The 22,610-nt window shown below is 37.4% G+C and overlaps 1 protein-coding gene across 2 annotated transcripts in view; it reads left to right on the top strand.

Moving 5' to 3' along the window:
* Window positions 1-22,610, top strand: part of ADK (adenosine kinase) — a 519,384-nt gene that overhangs the window by 11,020 nt on the left and 485,754 nt on the right. The window contains exons 1-2 of one of the 2 annotated variants that reach the window (XM_012759894.3): window positions 10,121-10,277; window positions 20,574-20,648. In XM_012759894.3, the coding sequence (XP_012615348.1) occupies window positions 10,264-10,277; window positions 20,574-20,648 (89 nt within the window). In that variant the 5' untranslated portion in view covers window positions 10,121-10,263. Of the gene's footprint in view, window positions 1-10,120; window positions 10,278-20,573; window positions 20,649-22,610 lie in introns of those variants that run through there. The other variant, XM_012759893.2, reaches the window with a different exon arrangement.

Genomic DNA, 22,610 nt, shown 5'->3' with positions numbered 1-22,610 from the left:
GCCACGACACTCACTTTAGCCTGTGCGAGACTCTGAGACTCTGTCTCAAAAAAATAAAAATAAAAAATAAAATCCTATAAAAATGTTCTACCAGGTGTGAGATAGTGCAATGAGAAGTTGTCTTTTTCGTTAGAAATGACCCACAGTAACAATTAACCTTAGACCTCATACAATGAAATAAAGCAATCTTTTTGAAAAATGATAAAATGTTCACTTAGCCTATTTTAAAGAATAGGAGTATAATATTTCGTTCAGTACAACTGATTATATTTAAAAACCTCAATTTCGTAATGCTTGATAAGCACAGGAAAGAGGAAGTAGGGGAGGGAAATATAGATCTATGAACAGGGAAGGAGAGGAGAAACACAAGAGGTGATAAAAAAGAGGAAAAGTCTCAGTTCCTCTTAGTTCTGATATTTACATGACCTCCAAGCAGCTTTTCAGCTTTCACTTAGCTCTGAAGTATGTATGTAAGTTTGTGAGAAACTTAAGGTTATGAACTCTAATAACTATGGGCTGTTAGCAAGGTACAAAGAAAGGAGCTTTGGATTAGGAATCAGGACACCTGGGTCCTATTAGATTTGTGTATGCACCTGTGAAGTGAGTTGCATAGACTAAAGTGTTTCTCAAGCTAGAATATGAATCAATTTGAGTCTCAAACTACTGGCATGTTATAAAACAAATAGAATAAACTTATCAATGTATTGAGTATATAAGGGTAAGTATTACTTTGTGAAGCATTGTTTCAGTTATATATATTTACAGGGTACTGGGTTGCAATGTAAAATGTATTTTTCACAGTGAGTTTGATTTTCTATCCCAAAATTTAGTGGCTTAAAATAGCCATTTTATTAGATTTCACAGTTTTGTGGGCCAGGAATTCAGACACAGCTTGGCCTATTTATTCTGTTCCATGTGGAGACTGGGATCACTTGAGAGTATTTAGCTGCCAACAGATCTGGTTTGGAGAGTCCCACTTGTCTTTTACTCACTTGTCTTGTGCCTTGATGAGGATGACTGGAGGCTTGGCTCAACTCGACTCCTTTCCCTCTTCATGTAGTTTGAGAGCCTCTCTGTGTGGTTTCTTTAGCTGGGTAATTGAACTTCTTACATGGCAGCTCAGGGCTCCAGGAGATCTGGGCAGGAGCTAGCAGCCTCTTCACAGGCTAGCCTGGAATCAGGCACAGCATCACTTCCATTATACACTGTTGGTTAGAAGAGTTCCAGGCTAGCTCAGATTTAAGAGGAGAGGGCATGGGCTTCTTATCTCTAAGAAATCATGGCCATTTTGTATTTTATGGCCTGGCATGATGGCTCACGACTATAGTCCCAGCACTTTGAGAGGTTGAAGCACTTGGGGTCAGGAATTCAAGCCAGCCTGGGCAACATAGCAAGACGATGTCTACAAAAAAAAAAATAAAAAAAAAAATTAGCTGAATGCAGTGGTGTGTACCTGTAGTCCCAGCTACTTGAGAGGCTGAGGCGGGTGGGAGGATGGAGGGTGGCTTGAGCCCAGGAGTTTGAGGCTGCAGTGAGCTATGATTGTGCCAGTGTACTCCAACCTGGGCAACAGGGTGAGATCAAGTCTAAAAAAAAACCAAAAAAAAAAAAAAACAACAACAACAACAAAAAAAGAAAGAAAAAAAGAAGAAGAAGAAGAAGATTTGACCATTTAAAACCTGCCAAAATTATGGTAAAATAGTTTAGAAAAATATGACTGAATTATATTAATATGTCTAAGCTTTTTAATTCTGTTATTGTCCTTTGAAAGATGGTTGCTTTTAATGGTGCTTTTCCTCCTTCATTGGGAACTGTGTCTATTTATGGTTTGAAAGTTCAGTTTAAATATGCATATTATTTTTCCATGAAATACTGATGGTTTTATGTTTTTGATGAAATGATTTAAGGTTTAAACATTTCTGTGGCATCTTAAGTTTACTGCTTACTACTACCTAAAAAGTCCATTTGGCATGCAAAAGGATCTGCCTTCTCACAATGCCTGAAGATTACATTTGGATTTAATTATTCTCTCCCTTCATGTACAGTCAATCTGAGGCTGTTATATTCTTGTTGAGACCTTAAGGAATGAGAAATCTGCTCCCATGTTGCCTCCCCAAATCCCTCCCCTCAGTAAAGAAAACAAAAACGTTGGATAAAGGAAAACTGTTTTGATATCAGCTCCAGCATTTAGAAAACAACCAGATAGAAGTGATTATTTTTAGGACATTTTTCAGATGAAACTGCATATTCAGTTTGATACATTTTTACCCTTACATGGAAAATGGTGAACACTAAGAGTTAGACTTAAGGATATACCCAAGGACTATATAAGTAAAAAAAAAAAAAAATTTATAGTGGAACCTTTTGTGAACATTTGTGGTCTCAATTTCTGAGTCTTGAAAGATCTTGACATGAAATAATTTGTAATTTTTATTGAAGTATAAAAATTTTTTTTTAATGAGGTCTTACTTTGTTGTCCAGGCTGAGCTGCAGTGGCTATTCACAGATGCAATCATTGCAAACTTCAGCCTCAAACTCCTGGGCTCATATGGTCCTCCTGCCTTAGCCTCCCAAGTAACTGGTACTACAGGCGTATGCCACTGTGCCCAGCTGAAGTCTAAACTGATTTGAACAAGCTGATGGGGGACTGACGTAGCTTGATAGTAAATTTATTACTATGGGATAGTACGTGAAAGATATTTAGTATGGCGTCTGGCACATATTAAGCACTCAGTAAGTTTTACCTATTATTCTGCTTATATACAGACCTATGGCTGCTTTCAGATGCCAAGGTAGAATTGTTCCCCTCTTAGGGTATTGTCCAGGTGAAACTGCATATAAAAAATTCTAGATATTTATTTTTAGTCTGTCAATATAATACAGTAGGCACTATGGAGTAAGAAAGACTAGAAAGAAAAATCTGTTTCCCAAGTGTCTGTCTCCCTTCCTGACCTTTCTCAGAATTCCAGTCTTCTAAGCTTCTCCCTGTCCTCTCCATTTATCTCAGTAAATAGCAGAACCATTCACCCAATTTCTCAGGTTCCAAATCTAGGGTTTACTCTTGATTCCTTTTCCTTAGTACTCCATATGGAGTCCACCAGCAAGTCCTGCCAGTCTACCTCCAAAATATGTCTTGGATCTATCTTCTTCTTGTCCACCATCTCCATGGTTCAAACTAATATTATCTGTCATCTGGATCATTGTAATAGGCTTCTAATTTGGTCTTTCTGATTTCATGCTCCTCTAGTTCATTCTTCACACTACAGCCAGGGCGATCTTTTAAAACAAAATGAAATTATGTCATTTCTCTGTTGAAAACTCAATTACAGTGGCTTCCTGACATGCTCATAACAAAATCAAAACTTAGGTTCATGAAGTCTAAAATGATTTGCTTCTTGCTCTTACCACATACCATTCTTCCTCTCTCCCTTGCTTTTTTTCATACTGGCCTTCTAGTTTTAGGGCTGTTCCATCTGGAATGCCCTTTTTGTTCTAGGCCTTCTAGTTTTAGGGCTGTTCCTTCTGGAATGCCCACTTGGCTGTTCCTGGTCACCCTGTTCTCCCCTGGTAGAGAGAGAACTTCCTTGACTATTCAGTGTAAAGGAGCCTTTCTCCTCTATGTTGATCTGCTGGTTTTAATTCTCTGCGTATCACTTATGATCATCTGTTTTTCTTGTTACTTCATTATTCACCTGTATCCTCTTAGAAGGTAAGTTGCATAAGGGCAGCACAAGTTCTTGATCTCTCTTCACTCTCTAGTGTCTAATGTAGTAGATAGTCAATAAATATTTGTTGAGTTAATGAATGAATCCTAAGAGCCTGTTTGTAAAATATCATAGATTAGATCTATGATGAAATTATAAACATAACTAAAACCTTTTATGTAGAAAATATGTTTCATAAAGTTACCAATAATCCTTTGGGGAGGGCTATTTTTTAATTTCTGTCATGTCCTTATATTTTTGTATTAAAATGCCCTTTCTATTATAGAATGATAATGACATTCAATTGTATAGTTTAAAAATAATGTTCTTTGAAGCATAAATAATTGGGAAGCTCTCTTGTCCTGTACTTTTAGATTGGAGTTTTCTTTGAGTTTCAGGGATTTGTAGTTCACTGAAAATAAAGAAGCACTGTGTGGGTGTGCCTGGGAATGAGTCTTGCTAAGAGTTCTTACTAAATAAAGTTCAATCAATCAAATGTTATTGTATTCTTCAAATTCTCCAGAGAAATAAATTGTCAGGTTCCATTTAAAGATTGTATTCTTATTTCACCAAATCAATGAGGAAAAAAAAAAAAAAAAAAAAAGATTGTATTCTGTTTGAATATGTGATGTTAAAGTGAAATGTGACATAAGAATCTACAGATGATAATTAAAAGGAAATAAAAATAATGGACCTCTTAAAATGTCTTCTGGGTGAGAGAGTTTATATATTTAGCAGTGTTTCTTTGAATAACCTTGTCCTATGAAAGCTAACTAAAATTGCATTAAAATTGATTAACTCTTTAAAACAACCCGATTGGTATTGAGACACAAGTGGAAAGTTTTTTCTTTCATTGTCTAATAAGAACTGAAAGGGATCTGGGATGTGACCTTATAACAAACTCCTTTGTGTTTCAGATAAGGAAACTGATGGCCAAAGAGGTAATGGTTTGTCAGAGGTAATAAATTATTGGTAGGTTCAGAAATAGAATCCCTTTGCCTGATTCCCAGGCTCCTGAACTTTTACACTGTGGCACACCATTTTAGGGAGACACGTTTTAAGAAGCTTCTCTTTTTGGAATGTGATGTAGATTGCTTTCAAATTATTTTATCAATTTTTTTTTTTTTTTTTTTGAGACAGAGTCTCGCTTGGTTGCCCAGGCTAGAGTGAGTGCCATGGCGTCAGCCTAGCTCACAGCAACCTCAAACTCCTGGGCTCAAGCGATCCTACCACCTCAGCCTCCTGGGTAGCTGGGACTACAGGCATGCACCACCATTCCCGGCTAATTTTTTTTTCCATATATTAGTTGGCCAATTAATTTCTTTCTATTTATAGTAGACACGGGGCCTCGCTCTTGCTCAGGCTGGTTTCGAATTCCTGACCTCAAGCAATCTGCCCGCCTTGGCCTCCCAGAGTGCTAGGATTACAGGGGTGAGCCACCGCGCCCGGCCTATTTTATCAATATTTTAATTCATATTAAATGAAGAGATTTTTTTAAGTAATAGTAAGGGTAACATTCATGTTATGACAGCTGGGCTCTAAAAGGGTTTGCAAAGCTCCAAAAGTGGTATTTACACTTGTAACTTTTGTCAAGTTATAATTTAAAATTAACCAAGAAAATCATAGAGACATTTTGTTATTCTTGTCTGAAAGAATCTTTACAAATGGAAAGACATTTATAAAATAAGCCCAATTCCTCTGAAAATAAGAGTAATTTTGATGGTTGTCATTAAAAAAAATGGCAGGAATAAGTTTTGCATTTCTAAAACATTTACAAAACGTATTAATATAACCCCAGTGCTTTGGGAGGCCAAGGCAGGAGGAATGCTTGAACTCAGGAGTTGGAGACCAGCCCCGGCAACATAGCAAGAACCTGTTTCTACAAAAAATAGAAAAATTATCTGAGTGTTGTGGTGCACCTATAGTCCTAGCTTCTCAGGAGGCCGAGGCAAGAAGATCGCTAGAGTCCAGGAGTTCGGGGTTATGGTGAGCTATGATAGTGCCACTGCCCTCCAGATTGGGTGGCAGCGAGACCCTGTCTCTAATAAAACTAAACCAAACCAGAACGATGAGTTAAAATTTAGTAATAACTATATAAATTTATGACTATAAAATCAATATGTAGTAGAACATTTATAAGCTAGATTAATATATTAATGAAGTAAAAATTATACATAATACTACTTCCCTGAGAAACAATAACATTTAGGTATGTTTCTTTCAAATCATTTTTTCTGTGCATATATGGCATGTATTTTTTTTTTTTAACACAGCCAAGATCATACTCCACATTTCATTTGTTTTGTGTTTTTTCATTTAACATTGCATCATGAGCATTTTCCTATGTTCTTTCTGGAGTGCAGTGGCACATTCATAGGTCACTGCAACCTCTAACTTCTGGACTTAATTATTCCTTCTACCTCAGCCTCCTGAGTAGCTGGGACTAGAGGTACATGTCACCACACCTGGCTAACTTTTTGTTTTTGTAGAGACAGTTCTCTTGCTCTATTTGCTCAGGCTGGTGTCGAACTCCTGGCCTCAAGTGATCTTCCCATCTTGGTCCCCCAAAGTGCTGGGATTACAAGCTACCTGGCCTGACCCATTTTCCTATGTTCCTAAAAAGTCTATGGAAGCACAATAGTTCTGTAACATTCTTCTGTAATTTATTTAAATATTACCCTATTTCTGGTTATTTAAGATATAATAAATTTTTATTATTGTTAATAATGCTGAAATGAATAACTGGGTATACAAATCTTTGTTCACATTGGTCTCTTTTTTTCTTTTTTTACATTAGTTGCCTGAAAAATGAAATTTATTGACATTTATTGCCAGTAAGCTTTCTAGAAATGTACTAATTTATACTCCCATGAATAATGTAGGGGAGTGCTTGTTTTATTGCACCCTTAACAACAAACTGGTTGTATTTAAGAGAAGGCTGATATTATTTGGGGGCCTGAAGCACTTGTTGAAAAGATTAGTATGTAGGTCCACATCTTTTGTTATACTAGCTAGGGATCTCTTTGCTTTTACAGGGACAGACTAACCACAAGATTAGATAAAGTAGACAGAATATTTACTTATCAGTCTTACCAAGAACATACTATTCTGATCCCCCATTTATCTTGATTCAACTATTTTAAATTTAAGGTTTCTGAAAGTTAAAGATTTCCATTGACTGTTTTCCCTTAAAGTGGTAGATAAGCAAGGCCTTTAGGAAAACAATAGGGTTGAAATAAATTGCTTAGAAAATTGATCAAAAGTAGTGCTCAGTAGTCAACTCTGTGTGTGTTTTAAGAAAAACTGGGTGGATGGGGGATAGAGACAGATTAGAAAAAACATGAGAGGCTGGGGAAGGGACGTTGCTGAAAATAGAAGGAACTTCTGCCTTTACCTGGAAAAACATACCTTTACTTTTGTCCCTACCTGATTGACTCTGAAACAACAATCACACATGAGTCCCATTTGTTGAAATAATATTTTTGTGTTTATATCTGCTGAAATGACTGATACCTAAGTACATTTTGAGGGAATAAACTTTTTGAAAGTTTTGTCGACTATGAGTTAAAAACATTTAAAATTTTAAGTAAGATGCAAAGTATTACTTAACAAAAATGAGGATTTTTTTTTTTGAAAAAAATCTTTGTGGTACAGCTTCAATTTTATTAAAAATTTGAATATTGCAGACTCATGTCTTCCCTCAGTGACACAGAATTTAGTATATTTGTTAAAAAAAAACCTAAAGTTTTAAGTCTAATTGTTTTGGTATCACAATTAGATTTTTTTAATTTGAAAATTTTAATATTAAAAATCAAAAGTACGAGTTCCCAAAGTATGTTGAGAATGAGCAAAAGGGCATTTGATTTTTCAGAGAGCCAAGTTCATGTTAGCTTTTGGATCATGCTTCCCAGAGATTTAATTTTAACTGGTATGATAATAACAAAGTAATAATTACACCATGTGCCACGGATTCTATTAGACACTTTACTACAGGTAATTAAATTTTAACCTTCACAATACCCTGAAAAGCATGTAATGGGTAAACTGAGGGATAAACAGGTTAAGAACCAGCTCCAGGTCACATAGGTTATATAGGAAGTCAAGCAGGAATTCTCAAGCAGATTTGTCTTGGTACCTTTAAAACCTTGCTACTCAGCCTGGTCCACAGACCAGAAGCAACTGGTGAGACCTGGAAATATAAAGAAATGCAAAATCTTGGCCACTGAGACCTACTGAGTCAAACCTGCATTTTAACAAGATCCCCCATGTGATTTGTCTGCATATTACAGTTTGAGAAGCACTGGTTTACAATATACTATGCTCCATATTAAAAGTTACATTGAGGTTTTGAAATCCTAAGGATTACTCCTAGGGGGTTTTAGTCTATATGAATTAACAATTAACATTTTCCACAGAGGAAGAGGATCAGTGTCTCCACCACTTCAGATTGCTATCCAGCTGCTTCTTGGCTTTGGGTCCTGTTTAATCCAGAGGAACAACTGACTAATTCTGCTTGTGGGCATTTGGTCAAAGTCTCAGATTGCCAAGTATAGCTTCTTGTTTTCAACTTTTACTCATGGCTTGAATGTATCAGATTTATAATCCATGGCGCCATTCTGGATAGGTATTTCCCAAATTAAAGAGAACAATGCTAAATATAGCATTTTCTAAGGAAACTTAAAATCCTCTGGAAATTTTGATGTTTTATGTGATTAGCAAGGAAACACAGATTTGTATAAAATGGCTCCCTTATTAATTTCATTTTGTGATATTCTGGTTTTTCTTCAGATTGTATAAATCTTTTGCCTTTTACTAATTTCATTTTGTGAACATAATTATTCTGTCACAGGAGCAGTGATAGGTAAGAAAAGAAGTAAGGCTAACTTAACTTAGATTGTAGAACAGCACTATCCAGTAGAAATATAATGCAAGACACATAATTTTAAATTTTCTAGTAGGCACATTAAAAAAGTAAAAAGAAACAGTTTAAATTAATCTGAATGATTTCTTTAACACAGTATATCCCAACATATCATTTCAACATGTAATTAATATAAAAAATTATCAGAAGATATTTCATATATTTTGTACTTGTACCAGTATGTATTTTACACTTCATGTCTTTTGACTGTTAAATTTTCAACGGTTAAAAAGTGAAATGTAGTTCAACCAAAATAGTAGAATTGTGTTTAATGGGACAATATTTTATATTGATTTAGTTTTAAAATTTAAATGAATTGAAATTAAATAAATTGAAAATTCAGTTCTTCAGTCCCATCAGCTACATTTCAGTATCACATGGTGTTTCCTTGTGTTTATGATGCAACTGATTTCAGACCTATAAAATTGATAACCATCCTGTATGGTCAGTATATGAATGCCACAAGATGTTGTAGTTTAATAATATAATATTATTGTACAGAGAATAAAGGAGGAATAAAGAAAAGCTATTTTGGTCATAAAGCACTTACTGATCCAACCCTTCCCACCCTCCACCCCCGTTGGAATTAATTTAGCCCGTCTTCCATTAGTGGTTCACAGTCCGTTTCTTAGCCCTTTAACCGCACAAAATTGTAAAGTTAGAGCCAGGAGTTAGAATACCTTCCAATATTTTTCCTGTGGCCTTAGATGTTTTATAGCCTGCATACTTTTCAGGAAAGCCAGGTAGTCTGATAAATAAGTGTGGCAGATAGGATAGTCTGAGTGGGGCTAGTGTGGCCCAACGGTTGTAAAATTTTCTGTGTACCTGTGTCATCAGGTACATGCTAAAAATACCAATGTCCGGGCTTCACTTTTCTAGATTCTGATTCGTAAAGTTTAGAGTGAACTCCGGACAATTCCATAATAAGTAAGCTGCTCAAAGTGTTTCTGAAGTTCAAGAACATTTGGGAACATCAGACCCAGCAATTGACTCTGAAAGGCTGCGAATTGGAATTTAGCACGTCATGCTGCTGTTGCCACGCGTTCGATTTTCCCCGGCTGAGGCTTCCTAGGCTGTTGCTTTTTTTTTTTTTCTTCTGGAAATGGATTTTGCAGACTGTTAAACCCCATCCCCGAAGATTTGCCCTGACAGCGTCCCCAGTGCTGTTAAAAGAGACCTGAGCTTGCAGAGGTAGACTGTGGCCATGTGACTGCCAAACCAGTAGCCAGCGGCGCGGCCATTTTTGAGGCGGGCACCCAACCTCGTGCCCTGTAGCCGGGACGGGGGGCGGGGGGCGGGGGGCGCGCTGTTACCGAGACTCAAGATGGCCACCGCGCCCGCTAGCCAGCCCGCGAGCCCGCGAGCCAGCATGAGACGTGTGGGCTGCTTGCCTTGGCCCGCGGCGCCCGGGGGTGGTCTGCGGTCCGCCCCGGGCGGAGCGCCCGCCCTCTCCGGCCGCGGCCAATCAGCGCGCAGAGCCGGCTCGCCCGGGGCCGCCCGCGCGCGGGGTGTGTGAGGACGCGCTCCCAGTTGCTGAGTGCCTGAGCAGAGGAGCAGTTGCTGTGGTACCTGCAGCTGCCCGGGCGGACGCGGAGCATCGGTCGCGGGCGCTGTGGCTTGGGGCAGGAAGGTGAAGCTATGACGTCCGTCAGGTAATGAGAGGGCGGCGGCTTACTCTGCTCCCGGGCTGGGCGACAGCCTCCCGACCGAGAGCTGTCGCCCTTTCTGAGTGGTCTGGAGCCTCCCTTTGCCACCAGTCCCCCTCGTGTTGGAGGTTCTCTCGGCACTTTTCGTGTGGGCATTTCTGCTTTCCTCAGAAGTTTTTGGCTCTGTGGCACGTGGCGCTATTAGTTGCTGCTTCGTGGAGGTGACCCTCGCCCAGATTCCAAGGGTTGAAGCTTTCTTGTGTGTGAAGTGGATTTCTCATGAAAAATGTAGCTACCCCCCGCCCCCGGCGGTGACCCACGGCCCGAGGGAACGTGACGTGCACGGTGTGTGTCCCTGCCCGCGTGTCGTGCCCTCTGACAGAACTTCTTTGTTGGCCGCGAGCAGACCTGCGAAGTTGGCCCTTCTCTGATGCAGGTGTATTGTCCCCAAGTTGTGAAATTGTGTGTCCCTGAAATGTTTGCCCTTATGGCACGAATTAGTACCCTGGTTCCCAAAGGTACCATCTTGTTTACCTCCATTTATCTGAGATTCTCAAGTGAAATGAGTTGTGAGATAGTAGGCATGTAAGGAGAGCAATAAAACTGGAGATTTCCCCCCAATTGCTCTTTCCAGAGTTTTAAAGGTTTTTGTTTTTTTTTGGTTAATGGGCGACAGGATAATGGGCTTGTCCACTTTCTGCCAGTAGCTTCAATTGAATGTTTAACTTATGCTAATTGCACTATTTATAAAAAGAGATAAATTGCCTTATTTGACCAGTGTTCTGACTTGCCTCTTTTAAAGCAGACCTTGGCCTTTAAATTGTCCTCGAGAAAGGGAGGCCCAAGCACAAATGTGAAGAGAAATAAAATAAGTTAATTTTTGGTCTGTGAGCTTTCCAGGGCCCTAAATCCTGGTGATTTAAGGCTTCTCAATGGTAATTTTGACTACACCGTATTTTAAGAAATAGTTTTAGCACCTAACCCTCAGGTAAGATAAGGTAAGATATAACTGTGCTGAACATGGATGGACACAGTCCCTCTCTTAAATTGCGTAATTCTATGTTAACATAGACAAAGAGTTCTCATCTCATTATGCAGAAGAAGAAATACAGGTGCTGAAACATGAAGACCCACATGGAAAGGTTTCACAGTAAACTATATTGGGGTATATAAATTGAGCTTTTAAAGCTAACAGTGTTTTAGGATGAATTAGGATTATGCTGTTATACCAAGAGTTAATTCCTCTTCTCCCCACTCCCACTTCCATCACTACAGAATGCTATGGGTCAAATACATTCTATGTTAAGAATCAGTTCTTATTTAAATTCAGTTTTAATTAACCATGATCTTCCTGGCTGTTCTTCATTGGAGAAGCAGCCAAATCTAACGCTGCTGTTTAGCAAGTGACAGCAGGGTGTGTCTTTTAATGTAGGAGGTGAATGGTTGTTGTTTTTAAAAGACCTATGTGAAGGTTGACTTCAGCCTTATTTGACATATTTAATATTTTGAAAGAACAGTTAAGTGATAGTAAAATTTACTTATGCTTGTTTCTTCAGATGTTAGTCTACATTTTACATGGTCTTGAACTATAGTGACATGGCTCGAAACAGCTCTTTTAGATGTAATCTAAACCAGCTATTACATTTTATACCCAAGGAAACTAAGACAAAGAAAAGTTGAATTCTTTGTGCAAAATCAGTTAGTGGCAAAGGTAGGAATTGAATCTTGATCTCCAGATCTATTGCTCTGCATGGTGCCTTTATAGAAACATTATACTAAAATTTCCTGAAAAAGCTGCTGCTTTTTTGTAAAATTGTAGAGCATTATGAGAGACAACTGTCATAACTGTTTTGCTTTCCTCTGGTCCTGCAAAGAACTTGATAAGTTAGGTTCAAAAGTAGGCAGGGAGGCCGGGCGCAGTAGCTCACGCCTGTAATCCTAGGACTCTGGGAGGCCGAGGCAGGCAGATCACTCAAGGTCAGGAGTTCGAAACCAGCCGGAGCAAGAGCGAGACCCCATCTCTACTATAAAGAGAAATAAATTAATTAGCCAACTAATATATATAGAAAAAATTAGCCAGGCATGGTGGCACATGCCTGTAGTCCCAGCTACTCAGGAGACCACTGAAGGTGAGGCGACTCTAGACTGTATATGATGACAGTTTTGCATGAGTTGGTAATCCTACACACTCCAGCCAGTTCCTAGTGAGTACTGCATTTAATGTAGTTATGTCATATCTTTAGTTTTCACAATCATCGTGTTAGGTATGTTCCCATTTTGTGCTCAGTCTGACAGTAGCCTAAAAGATAAGTATTATGGGCCCCCTTTACTGGATATAAGATATCCAAATCTGACTGCATATCCAATGTTCTTGTTTTTATACAACACTTAAAATAATTGTTGTTATGTTGGTTTTATGTGACTCTATACAATGACTAAGAATATAGGATTGGAAATCAATGAGGACGAGTGGTCAGCATACCTGGGGTCTATTTGAGGCCTTTTTATGAGTTACTCATCTTCTATTTCTCTTTTCTGCTCTGGACATTTGTTTAATAATTCAGTAGTGATGATACTAATATGTTTCCTATAGCATCATTGGATAAGTGTAAAAGTGCTTTTGTTAGTAAATTAGCATTTTGTAAATGGAATATCCTCTTATTAAAAGCTCTCTGAGCCCTCTAGAAAATGGTGTTATCTGAAAAGAAATGTTTAAATCTTAAAATTTTAGAAAGGAAACAAACTTACCTATCTAATTCTCTCATTTTACAGTTGAAGAAACTGAAGCCCAGAGATACTATGACTTGTTCAAGTTTACATAAATAGTTGCATATATTGAACTAGAACCCAGATCTCTAGATTCCTCATTCAATGCCCTTTCTAGTGTAGCATTCTACTATTAAGAATTCCTAAATGGTGATTTTAAACAAAAGCTGGTTTTTAAAAAAGTTTAAGATCTTTGAATTTTACTGAAGATAGTGGGACTTTCATCATTTGTATTCTATTAATACATAATTACTGATAAAAAGTCTAAATTTACAGCCTCCTAAACCAATTATCCTTGGAGAACAACTTTTATCTTTTGTTATGTATATCAGATTCCAGCTGGTCTTCATTTGGTAAATGATAGAACATATTTGATAAACTGATGCTTTTGTCATTTTTAATTGGCCCAATAAGAAAGTTGAAGCCTGAATTTAATTCAGGAGACACAGGAAAATGTAGAATATCAGGACTGAAAGAGGATCTTAAAGGGCATTTTACTTTTCTTCTTTTTCTATACCGGCCCATGTGTCCAAAGTGAAGTATGTCCTACTTAGATAGTGGTAGAGCCTAAGATAGAATTTGGATCTTCTGACTCCTACGTTAGGCATTTTTTACTGAGCAACACTATTTCAAAATTCCCCTCTGAATATTGCCTTGTTTTCCTAACAATCAATGTCTAGTCTAGTTTTGGGCATTGCTTATAGCTTGTGTTTGTGCCAGAGAGACTGGGGAAAGGAGCTGGGGAGACAGGGAGAGTGTTTGCTGTAGAGCTAAGGAGACCTCTTCTTTGGCCTTCCCAGACAGGTCAAACAAATTTGGTTTAAGACTATTCTGGGACTCCGGACATGACTGTGCCCTGCATGATGATTCTGAAACCACTTCTGTGGGTTAGGCCTACATTGGAAAGCTTATGTGGGCTGTGGGTAGGGTCTGGAGTATTTTTTTCCTAACATTCTAGACTTTGAGGTACGAGATAGAATCTGCCAAGCCACTCAGAGGACATTCATATGGAGACTAAAATCTGGCTAAGATTGAAACTGTCTTTGTTGTTTCCTTTAGAACCTTTCAAAAGAGTTTTCAAAGTCATTTTGACCTGGGTTTAAAGTAAGAATTGTAAATTCAGATTGCTGCACAAACTTTTTTATGCTATGGCATTTCTTAGGCAAATGAGCTTTTAAAATAAAATGAAATTGTATCATTTATGAAATATTTTGAAGAACTAAAACAGGAATCTTTCTCTTATGTACAGTGTTGTCAGCTATTAATGCTCATGTTTATAAATAGGTCATCTTTGTTTGAAAAAAGTATACAAGGTTTTCTAAGTCCAAATCTTTCCAGCCACAGTATTGCTACATTAAGCAGAACTGTCAAAGATAAACCTGAAACAAAATGATTGTCTAGACTGAATGTTAACTGTTTCCTGCAATATTGGTTAACAGTCATGTCTCTTTACCTTTTCATACCTCCTTGGCTTTAAAGTATTTAAAAAATACTGTAATAAAACACAAGTGCAGATTTAATTTTTTAAAATAGCAAAGCTAGCTTATGAATAGGATGACTGTATGTCCCAGTTTGCCCTGGACAATCCTGGATCATGCCTGTTACTCTGACATAATGATTAATAACATCTCGTTTACTTTCAAAAGCGTCCCATTTGGATAATAAATTATCTGGTTACCTACTCATACATTATAATCATTTTGTCATAGTAGGTTTTGCTTGTTGCAATGTTATTCGAAGTAGGACCATAAGATAATGAAATATTAGTCTGTTTTGGCTAGATTTGTATATTTCTAATTGGACATTTTTATCGTATTAAGAAAAAGTTCTGAGTGTCTAAATGTAGTGTATTGCACAAGAAAGCTCATGATTTGAAGTTAGGAATCATTTATTTGTTGTCAGACCTTTGGCAGGTTATGTAACCTTGCTGAACCTCTTGTTTTCTCATCTGTTAAACAGATAATAGCGATACACTACATAGTTATTTTGAGGATTTTAAAGAGATAACATATAAAAAAATGCATTATTAAAAAAAGCCAGAAATTGCTGTGTGTTAGTCATTATGTCACACATGTGTTCCTGAAAATTGAATTTAAAATGAATCATTTTATTTAGATTAGGGGAACTTGCCATTTAATAGAGCATTGACAACTTTTTAGAAGTGTTTTGCTGTAAAGAGGAGCAGGGAAATAATTGTAGTTGGAAATACATGCTGGGTTGAGGTTTTTGGGGGAGAGGTTGACATTTTTAACATTTGCTGCAGGCTGGGCGTGGTGGCTCACGCCTGTAATCCTAGCTCTCTGGGAGGCCAAGGTGGGCGGATCGTTTGAGCTCAGGAGTTGGAAACCAACCTGAGCAAGAGCGAGACCCCGTCTCTACTATATATAGAAAGAAATTAATTGGCCAATTAATATATAGAGAAAAAATTAGCCGGGCATGGTGGTGCATGCCTGTAGTCCCAGCTACTCTGGAGGCTGAGGCAGTAGGATTACTTGAGCCTAGGAGTTTGAGGTTACTGTGAGCTAGGCTGATGTCATGGCACTCACTCTAGCCTGGGCAATAAAGCGAGACTCTGTCTCAAAAAAAAAAAATATTTAACATTTGCTGAAAAAAATGATCCATTAGAAAGCAAAAACATAGATGATGCTTGACAGAGGGAAGAGATCAATATTCTTTTTTTTTTTTGGTATCTAAATCAGGATAGAGAGATCAGTATTCTTGAATATGCAAGAAGGGATAGAAACTAGAATGATAGGATCTAGAATGGAAGGATTGGCCTTATGTAGCCAAGGGACATACATATTTTGAAGTTTTCAATGTGGTTACTTTGTACATCATTCATTAAATACAATATATACTGCAGTTGTTGAGTTTAGTGTTCCAAAAACTACCAATAGGTCAAATAGTTTACTTATTACTTATATTGAGATATAATTCAGATGCTATAAAGTCCACTGTTTTTAAACTGTATAGCTTGGCAGTTTTTATGTTCGCAAAGTTGTACAACCATCATCACTGTCTAATTCCAGGACATTTTTTTCATCACCCCAAAATGAAACCATATACCTGTCAGCAGTTATTCTCCATCTCTCTCAAACTCCCAACCCCTGGCAACCACTACTCTACTTTGTCTCTATGAATTTGCCTATTCTGTACATTTCATAAGTGGAATCATATTCTTGGCCCTTTGTGGCTGACTTTTTTCACTGAGTATGTTTTCAAGGTTCATCCATGTTGTAGCATGTATTGGTATTTCATTACTTCTATGGCTGAATAATGTTTCATTGTATAGCTATACCACATTTTGTTTATCTGCTTATCAGTTGATATTTGGATTATTTTCACTTTTGGCTGTTATGAATAATGGTGTTATAAACATTTATGTATAAGTTTTTGTGTTGTCATATGTTTTCATTTCTCCTAGGAATGGAATTGCTGGGTCATAATGTTTAGTTTTTTGAGGACATTCCCAATAGCAATGTATGAAGATTCCAGTTTCTCCATATTCTTATCAATACTTGTTGTTTTCCAGTCTTTGCCGAGAGGCTCTGTGTGCTTGTTGGGACACACCTTCAACACTCAGCCAGGCTTATAGCTCTGCCATAGCCTTCACTTCCTGCTTGTGCAAAGCTTTATACTCAGTCAGAGGTGATTGCTTAGGGCCTTCTGAGGTTTTTCCCAGTGTGCTCCAGCTTTGGGCACATGCATATGGCCTTCTAAAGTCTCAGGAATTTCAGAAGTTTTCAAAACCCTCTATGGACATCCCATTCTACTTTTCCTTTTGTGTTTTTTGGTTACCTTGTTTTTGCCCCAGCTGCATTAGGTAGCTGGAATGTTAACCCATTGCAGCTGATTGTTTTTGACAAATAAATACCCTTGGGGAAAAGGCTGCCAGCACTGGACAAGCTCTGAATGAGGTCAAATAACAGGAAGCCATGGGAGTGGGGTTTTTCAGGGAACTGCCAGTCAGCTCAGATAATAGCAGTTCTCTGAAACTGGGTCTTTGAAAGAGCTCCAACCCCGTTCTGACCCCTCCAGTGGCTGCAAGTCTCCTGTATTACACTGTATTTGAGGGCTGTTGCTTTTCAAGGCTACCATGGAGCTGGGGAGAGGGGAATGGGATTAGGGCAAGGTAAAATGCCACAAAGTTTGCTGTTCTTACTGAGATTCAGCCGTCTTTTTTGAATAAATCCTACTCCAATTGTTGCAAGTCTTTGTTTAATACTCAGAGTTCTGAAAAAGTTGATTTTGACATTTTTTGCCAGTATTCTTGTTCCTTTTATGGAAGAGAGAATTTTTGGAGGTCCTTACTCCACCATTCCCAATGATGTCATCTTAATTGTTTCCTAAACATTTTTATATCTATTTTTGTATCCTTTTCCCTCTTTTCTTTTGAAATAGTTTACGACTCACAAGAAATTGCAAAAATAGTACAGGGTTGCTGTGTACTATTCACTAAACTTCCCCTAGTGTTATATCTTACAAAACCATAGTATCTTACCAAAACTAGGAAATTGATATTGGTACAATACCATTAAGTTGACTATAGACCTTATTAGAATTTCACCAGTTTTCTTTTTTTAATTTTTTGTTCTTTTATTTTATTGGACAAGACTGGGTTCCCATAAGGTTTTTTGTTTTTTTTTTGAGACAGAGTCTCACTTTGTTGCCCAGGCTAGAGTGAGTGCCATGGCATCAGCCTAGCTCACAGTAACCTCAAACTCCTGGGCTCAAGCAATCCTTCTGCCTCAGCTTCCCTAGTAGCTGGGACTACAGGCATTCGCCACCATGCCCGGCTAATTTTTTCTCTATATATTAATTGGCCAATTAATTTCTTTCTATTTATAGTAGAGATGGGGTCTCGCTCTTGCTCAGGCTGGTTTTGAACTCCTGACCTTGAGCAATCTGCCTGCCTCGGCCTCCCAGAGTGGTAGGATTACAGGCGTGAGCCACCGCGCCCCCATAAGGTTTTTTAATATACTCTTTTTATTGAGGAAGAAGTGGTGTATAGTTCTATAAAATTTTATCATGTCTAGATTTGTGTAACTGTTGCCACAATCAGGGTACCAAACTGTTTGTAACCACAAAGAAACTCCTTCTTGCTATCTCTATAATCATGCCCTTCCCCAAACCTTGACCTCTGGCAACTACTGATCTGTTCTCCATCACTGTAATTTTGTGACTTTGAAAGTGTTATGTAAATAGAATCATATAGTATATAACCCATATGTAGGGCTTTTTTCACTCAGCACAATGCCTGTGAGATCCATCCCAGTTACTGTGTATATCATAGTTCCTTCCTTTTTATTGCTGAGTGGTAGTCCATATTATGGTATACCACAGTTTGTTTACCTATTCACCTGGTGAAGGGCATTTGGGTTGTTTCCAGTTTTTTACACTTATAAATAAATCTAGTATGAACATTTTTGTCCAGGTTTCTGTGTGAAGCTTAGTTCTCTGTGAAGCTATTTATTTAGGATAACTAACCAGTAGTGTGATTCCTTACTTATTTTTGTGTCTGCCTTTTTTACCAATTACTGATAAAAGAGGAGTATTAAAATCAACTAAGATTGTACATTTGTCTATTTCTTTTGTTTTTCTCAAGTTTTTTCCCAAGTATTTTGAAACCTTTTTATTTGGTGCATATATACTTCATGTTGTTATATTTTCTTGTTGAATTGACCTATTTTTATGAAATCCTTTTGTATCTGGTGATAGTTTATCTTGTCTGATACTAATGGAGCCACTGCAACTTTCTTTCTTAGGATTAATGTTTTTATGGTATATCTTTTTTCCAGCCTTTTATTTTCAAACTCCTCATGTCCTTATATTTAAAGTGTATCTCTACTAAATAGCATGTAATTTGGCCTTTTTTTTTTTTCATACAGTGTAGCTGTCTTTGTCTTTTGATTGGAGTGGTTAATCGACTTACATTTAATGTAATTACTAATATGGTTGGGTATAAGTATACCATCTTTTTGTTTACTATTTGTCTTATCCTTTTTTTTCTTTTTTATCTTTTTAAAAAATTGAGTATAATTTAGTATTTCATTTTATTAACATATCTTCTAATGGATTTTTAATTATACTTCCATATATTGACATTTAGTGATTATTCTAGGAAGTGCAATATTCATTCTTAACTTATCAAAACCTGTTTTGAATTAGTGTTATATCACTTCATTTTCCATGTAAGAACTTTTAAAAATCTAACTTTACTCTAAAGTCAACCGTGACTTATAAGAACCTGAGAAAGGCAGCAGTGTATTCTCAGGTCAGAACCTAGAATCACAAAATCACTCAATATACATGATGGATAATTATCATCTCTGATACCTATTGTGAAGTGCTACACAGTCATTTATAATTTGTCAAGGGTAGAGCTTATGCTTGGGCTCCTCCAGGATTTGCCACATGCTCCCTAATAACATTTATTCTTTCATTCATTCATTTTTTAGAGACAGAGTCTCACTCTGTTGCCCAGGCTGGAGTATAGTGGTGCAATCATGGTTCACTGCAGCCTTGAACTGCTGGGTCAGGTGATCCTCCTGCCTCAGCCTCCTGAGTAGCTAGGACTGTAGGTGTGCACCACCACTCCTGGCTTCTAATAGCTCTTGGTGGTTGAGTATCTTACTAGCTAGAGTTAATTGTTCATCATGTTTATGGAGTATAGGACTGTGTTGTAATAGGCCTTTTTTAAAAAAAGGACTTTGAGGCTGGGCACAGTGGCTCACGCCTGTAATCCTAGCTCTCTGGAAGGCCAAGGAGGGTGGATCGTTTGAGCTCAGGAGTTGGAAACCAACCTGAGCAAGAGCGAGACCCCGTCTCTACTATAAATAGAGAGAAATTAATTGGCCAACTAATATACATAGAAAAAATTAGCTAGGCATGGTGGTGCATGCCTGTAGTCCCAGCTACTTGGGAGGCTGAGTCAGCAGGATTGCTTGAGCCTAGGAGTTTGAGGTTACTGTGAGCTAGGCTGACGCCATGGCACTCACTGTAGCCTGGGCAACAAATCGAGACTCTGTCTCAAAAAAAAACCAAAAAAAAACCCAAAAGAACTTTGAAATTATTAATAGTAGTTTTAATCATTAGCTGTTGAATACTATGAATAAAGTCATGTGATTTGGTTTCTTCTTTTGTTATATTTTATTCCATCCAATTCATAAGTTATTGTTTTCCTAAATGGCTTTGCTATTTCTAAAATGTTCTACATGTAATAAGCAAATCAAAGGTTTAACAACGAGTAAGATGTGCAACGTTTGGGGGATGGACATGCTTGAAGCTCTTACTTGAGGGAGGAGGGGGGCATGGGCAATATATGTAACCTTAACACTTGTACCCCCATAATACGCTAAAATAAATATACAAAAAGAAAACAACAACAACAACAAAAACCCAAAGGCTTAATAAACCTTGCTACATTTCTTCTCAGGATAAAATGAAGATATCTATTTTTATATTTATGTGCATTTTACATATCAACTTTCAGAAGTATTTCTAACTTGTGCTTGTATTCTGTTTGTATTTGTTTAGTGAAAATATCCTCTTTGGAATGGGAAATCCTCTGCTTGACATCTCTGCTGTAGTGGACAAAGATTTCCTTCATAAGTAAGTATTAAATTCTTCATATGTACTATGCAAAACTTGTGTCTGAAGAAAACTGAAGAAGTGAATTTATTGTCGAATACCTTCAATTGGAGGAAAACTCAGGAAATTGGAATCTGTAGCAAGTGCAAAGTCGTTATTGAGTAATGACCACAATTTTCCTTGGGAAAACTTATATACATTTGTTCATTCTGATTACTATTTTCACTTAAAATTTATTGTTTATTATTTGAAAGGAAGAAGTATATGTGATTTACCTAAGGATTTAATTCCTCAATTTTTTAAATTACTGTCAGTGAACTAAATCTATAATCCATAGCATAAGTGAGAGAAGAAAGAAGGACTATTAGAGAAGATGAGAATATGCAGGATATAATTCAAAGGCCACGAGTCTCTATTTCTCTCTTAATAAATCACTTTCAGTGTTTTTAGCTTAGCTAAGAAATTAGTTTGTGTCCTCAGATAAAGGGACATGGAAAAATTAAGTAGGAAAAGGGGATTAATGAAGAGAAATCAAGATCTCCCTCCACTCTCACACTCTAAATTCTGTGCCCAGGAAAACCACTTTTTGAAAAAATTGGGTCTGGGGGTGGTGGCTCAAGCTTGTTAATCCTAGCACTCTGGGAGGCCAAGGCAGGCAGATCGCTCGAGGTCAGGAGTTTGAAACCAGCCTGAGCAAGAGCGAGACCTCTTCTCTACTAAAAATAGGAAGAAATTAATTGGCCAACTAAATATATGTAGAAAAAAATTAGCTGGTCATGGTGGCGCATGCCCGCAGTGCCAGCTACTAGGGAAGCTGAGGCAGAAGGATCGCTTGAGCCCAGGAGTTTGAGGTTGGTGTGGGCTAGGTTGACGCCACGGCACTGTAGCCAGGGCAACAGAATGAGACTCTGTCTCAAAAAAACAAAAAAAAAAGAAAGAAAAAGAAAAAATCGAGGTAAAATTCACATGACATGAAATTTATCATACAATTTAGTGACTGCCAGCACTTTACAATGTCATGCAACCACCACCACTATCTGATTCTTGATGGTTTTGTCATCCCAAAATGAAGCCCCATAATCATTAAGCAGTCATTCACTATTCCCTCCTCTGGCCCAATTACCTGGGAACCACCAATATACTTTCTTTTTCTATGGATTTGCTTATTCTGGGCATTTTATATAAATGGAATCTTACAATAATATGTAACCTTTTGTGTCTATTGGTTTATTTCATTTGGCATAGTGCTGTCAAGATTCATTCATGTTGTAGCAATTATCAGTGCTTCATTCCTTTTTATGGTAGAATAATATTCCATTGTACGAATATACCACATTGTATTCATCCATTCACTTGTTGATGGACACTGGGTTGTTTTTATTTTTGTCTGTTATGAACAGTGCTGGTTTATGAACATTTGTGCACAAGCTGTTGTGTGCAAATATGTTTTCATTTCTCTTGTGTATACACATAGGAGTGGAATTGCTTGGTCATATAGTAATTCTGTGTTTAACTTTTTGAGGAACTACCAAACTGTTTTCTACAGCAGCTGTACCATTTTGCATTCCTACCAGCATTGTATTAATATAAAGGCTCCAGTTTCTCCACATCCTTGCCAAAACTTGTTCTTTTCCATTTTTTAAATTATAGCCATATGAGTAGGTGTGAAGTGATATCTTTTTGTGTTTTTTATTTGCATTTTTCTAATGACTGATGAATGTTAGCATCTTTCCATTTGCTTATTGGCCATTTGTATATCTTTGGGAAAATGTCTATTGAAGTTCTTTGCCCGTTTGTTAATTGGGTTGTTTTTGTTGTTAAGTTGCAAAAGTTCTTTTTGTATTCTGGCTAGTGTATGATTTGCAAACATTTCTCTTATTCTGTGGATTGTCTTTAATTTTTTTGTCCTTTGATGCACAGAAGTTTTAAATTTTATGATGTCCAATTTATTTTTCTTTTGTTGCTTAGGCTTTTGCTGTCATA

This window comes from Microcebus murinus, chromosome 14 (assembly GCF_040939455.1).
Source record: "Microcebus murinus isolate Inina chromosome 14, M.murinus_Inina_mat1.0, whole genome shotgun sequence".
Lineage (NCBI taxonomy): Eukaryota > Metazoa > Chordata > Mammalia > Primates > Cheirogaleidae > Microcebus > Microcebus murinus.
Note: the sequence above shows the minus strand (reverse complement) of the source record. Positions and strands in the feature narration are given on the sequence as shown.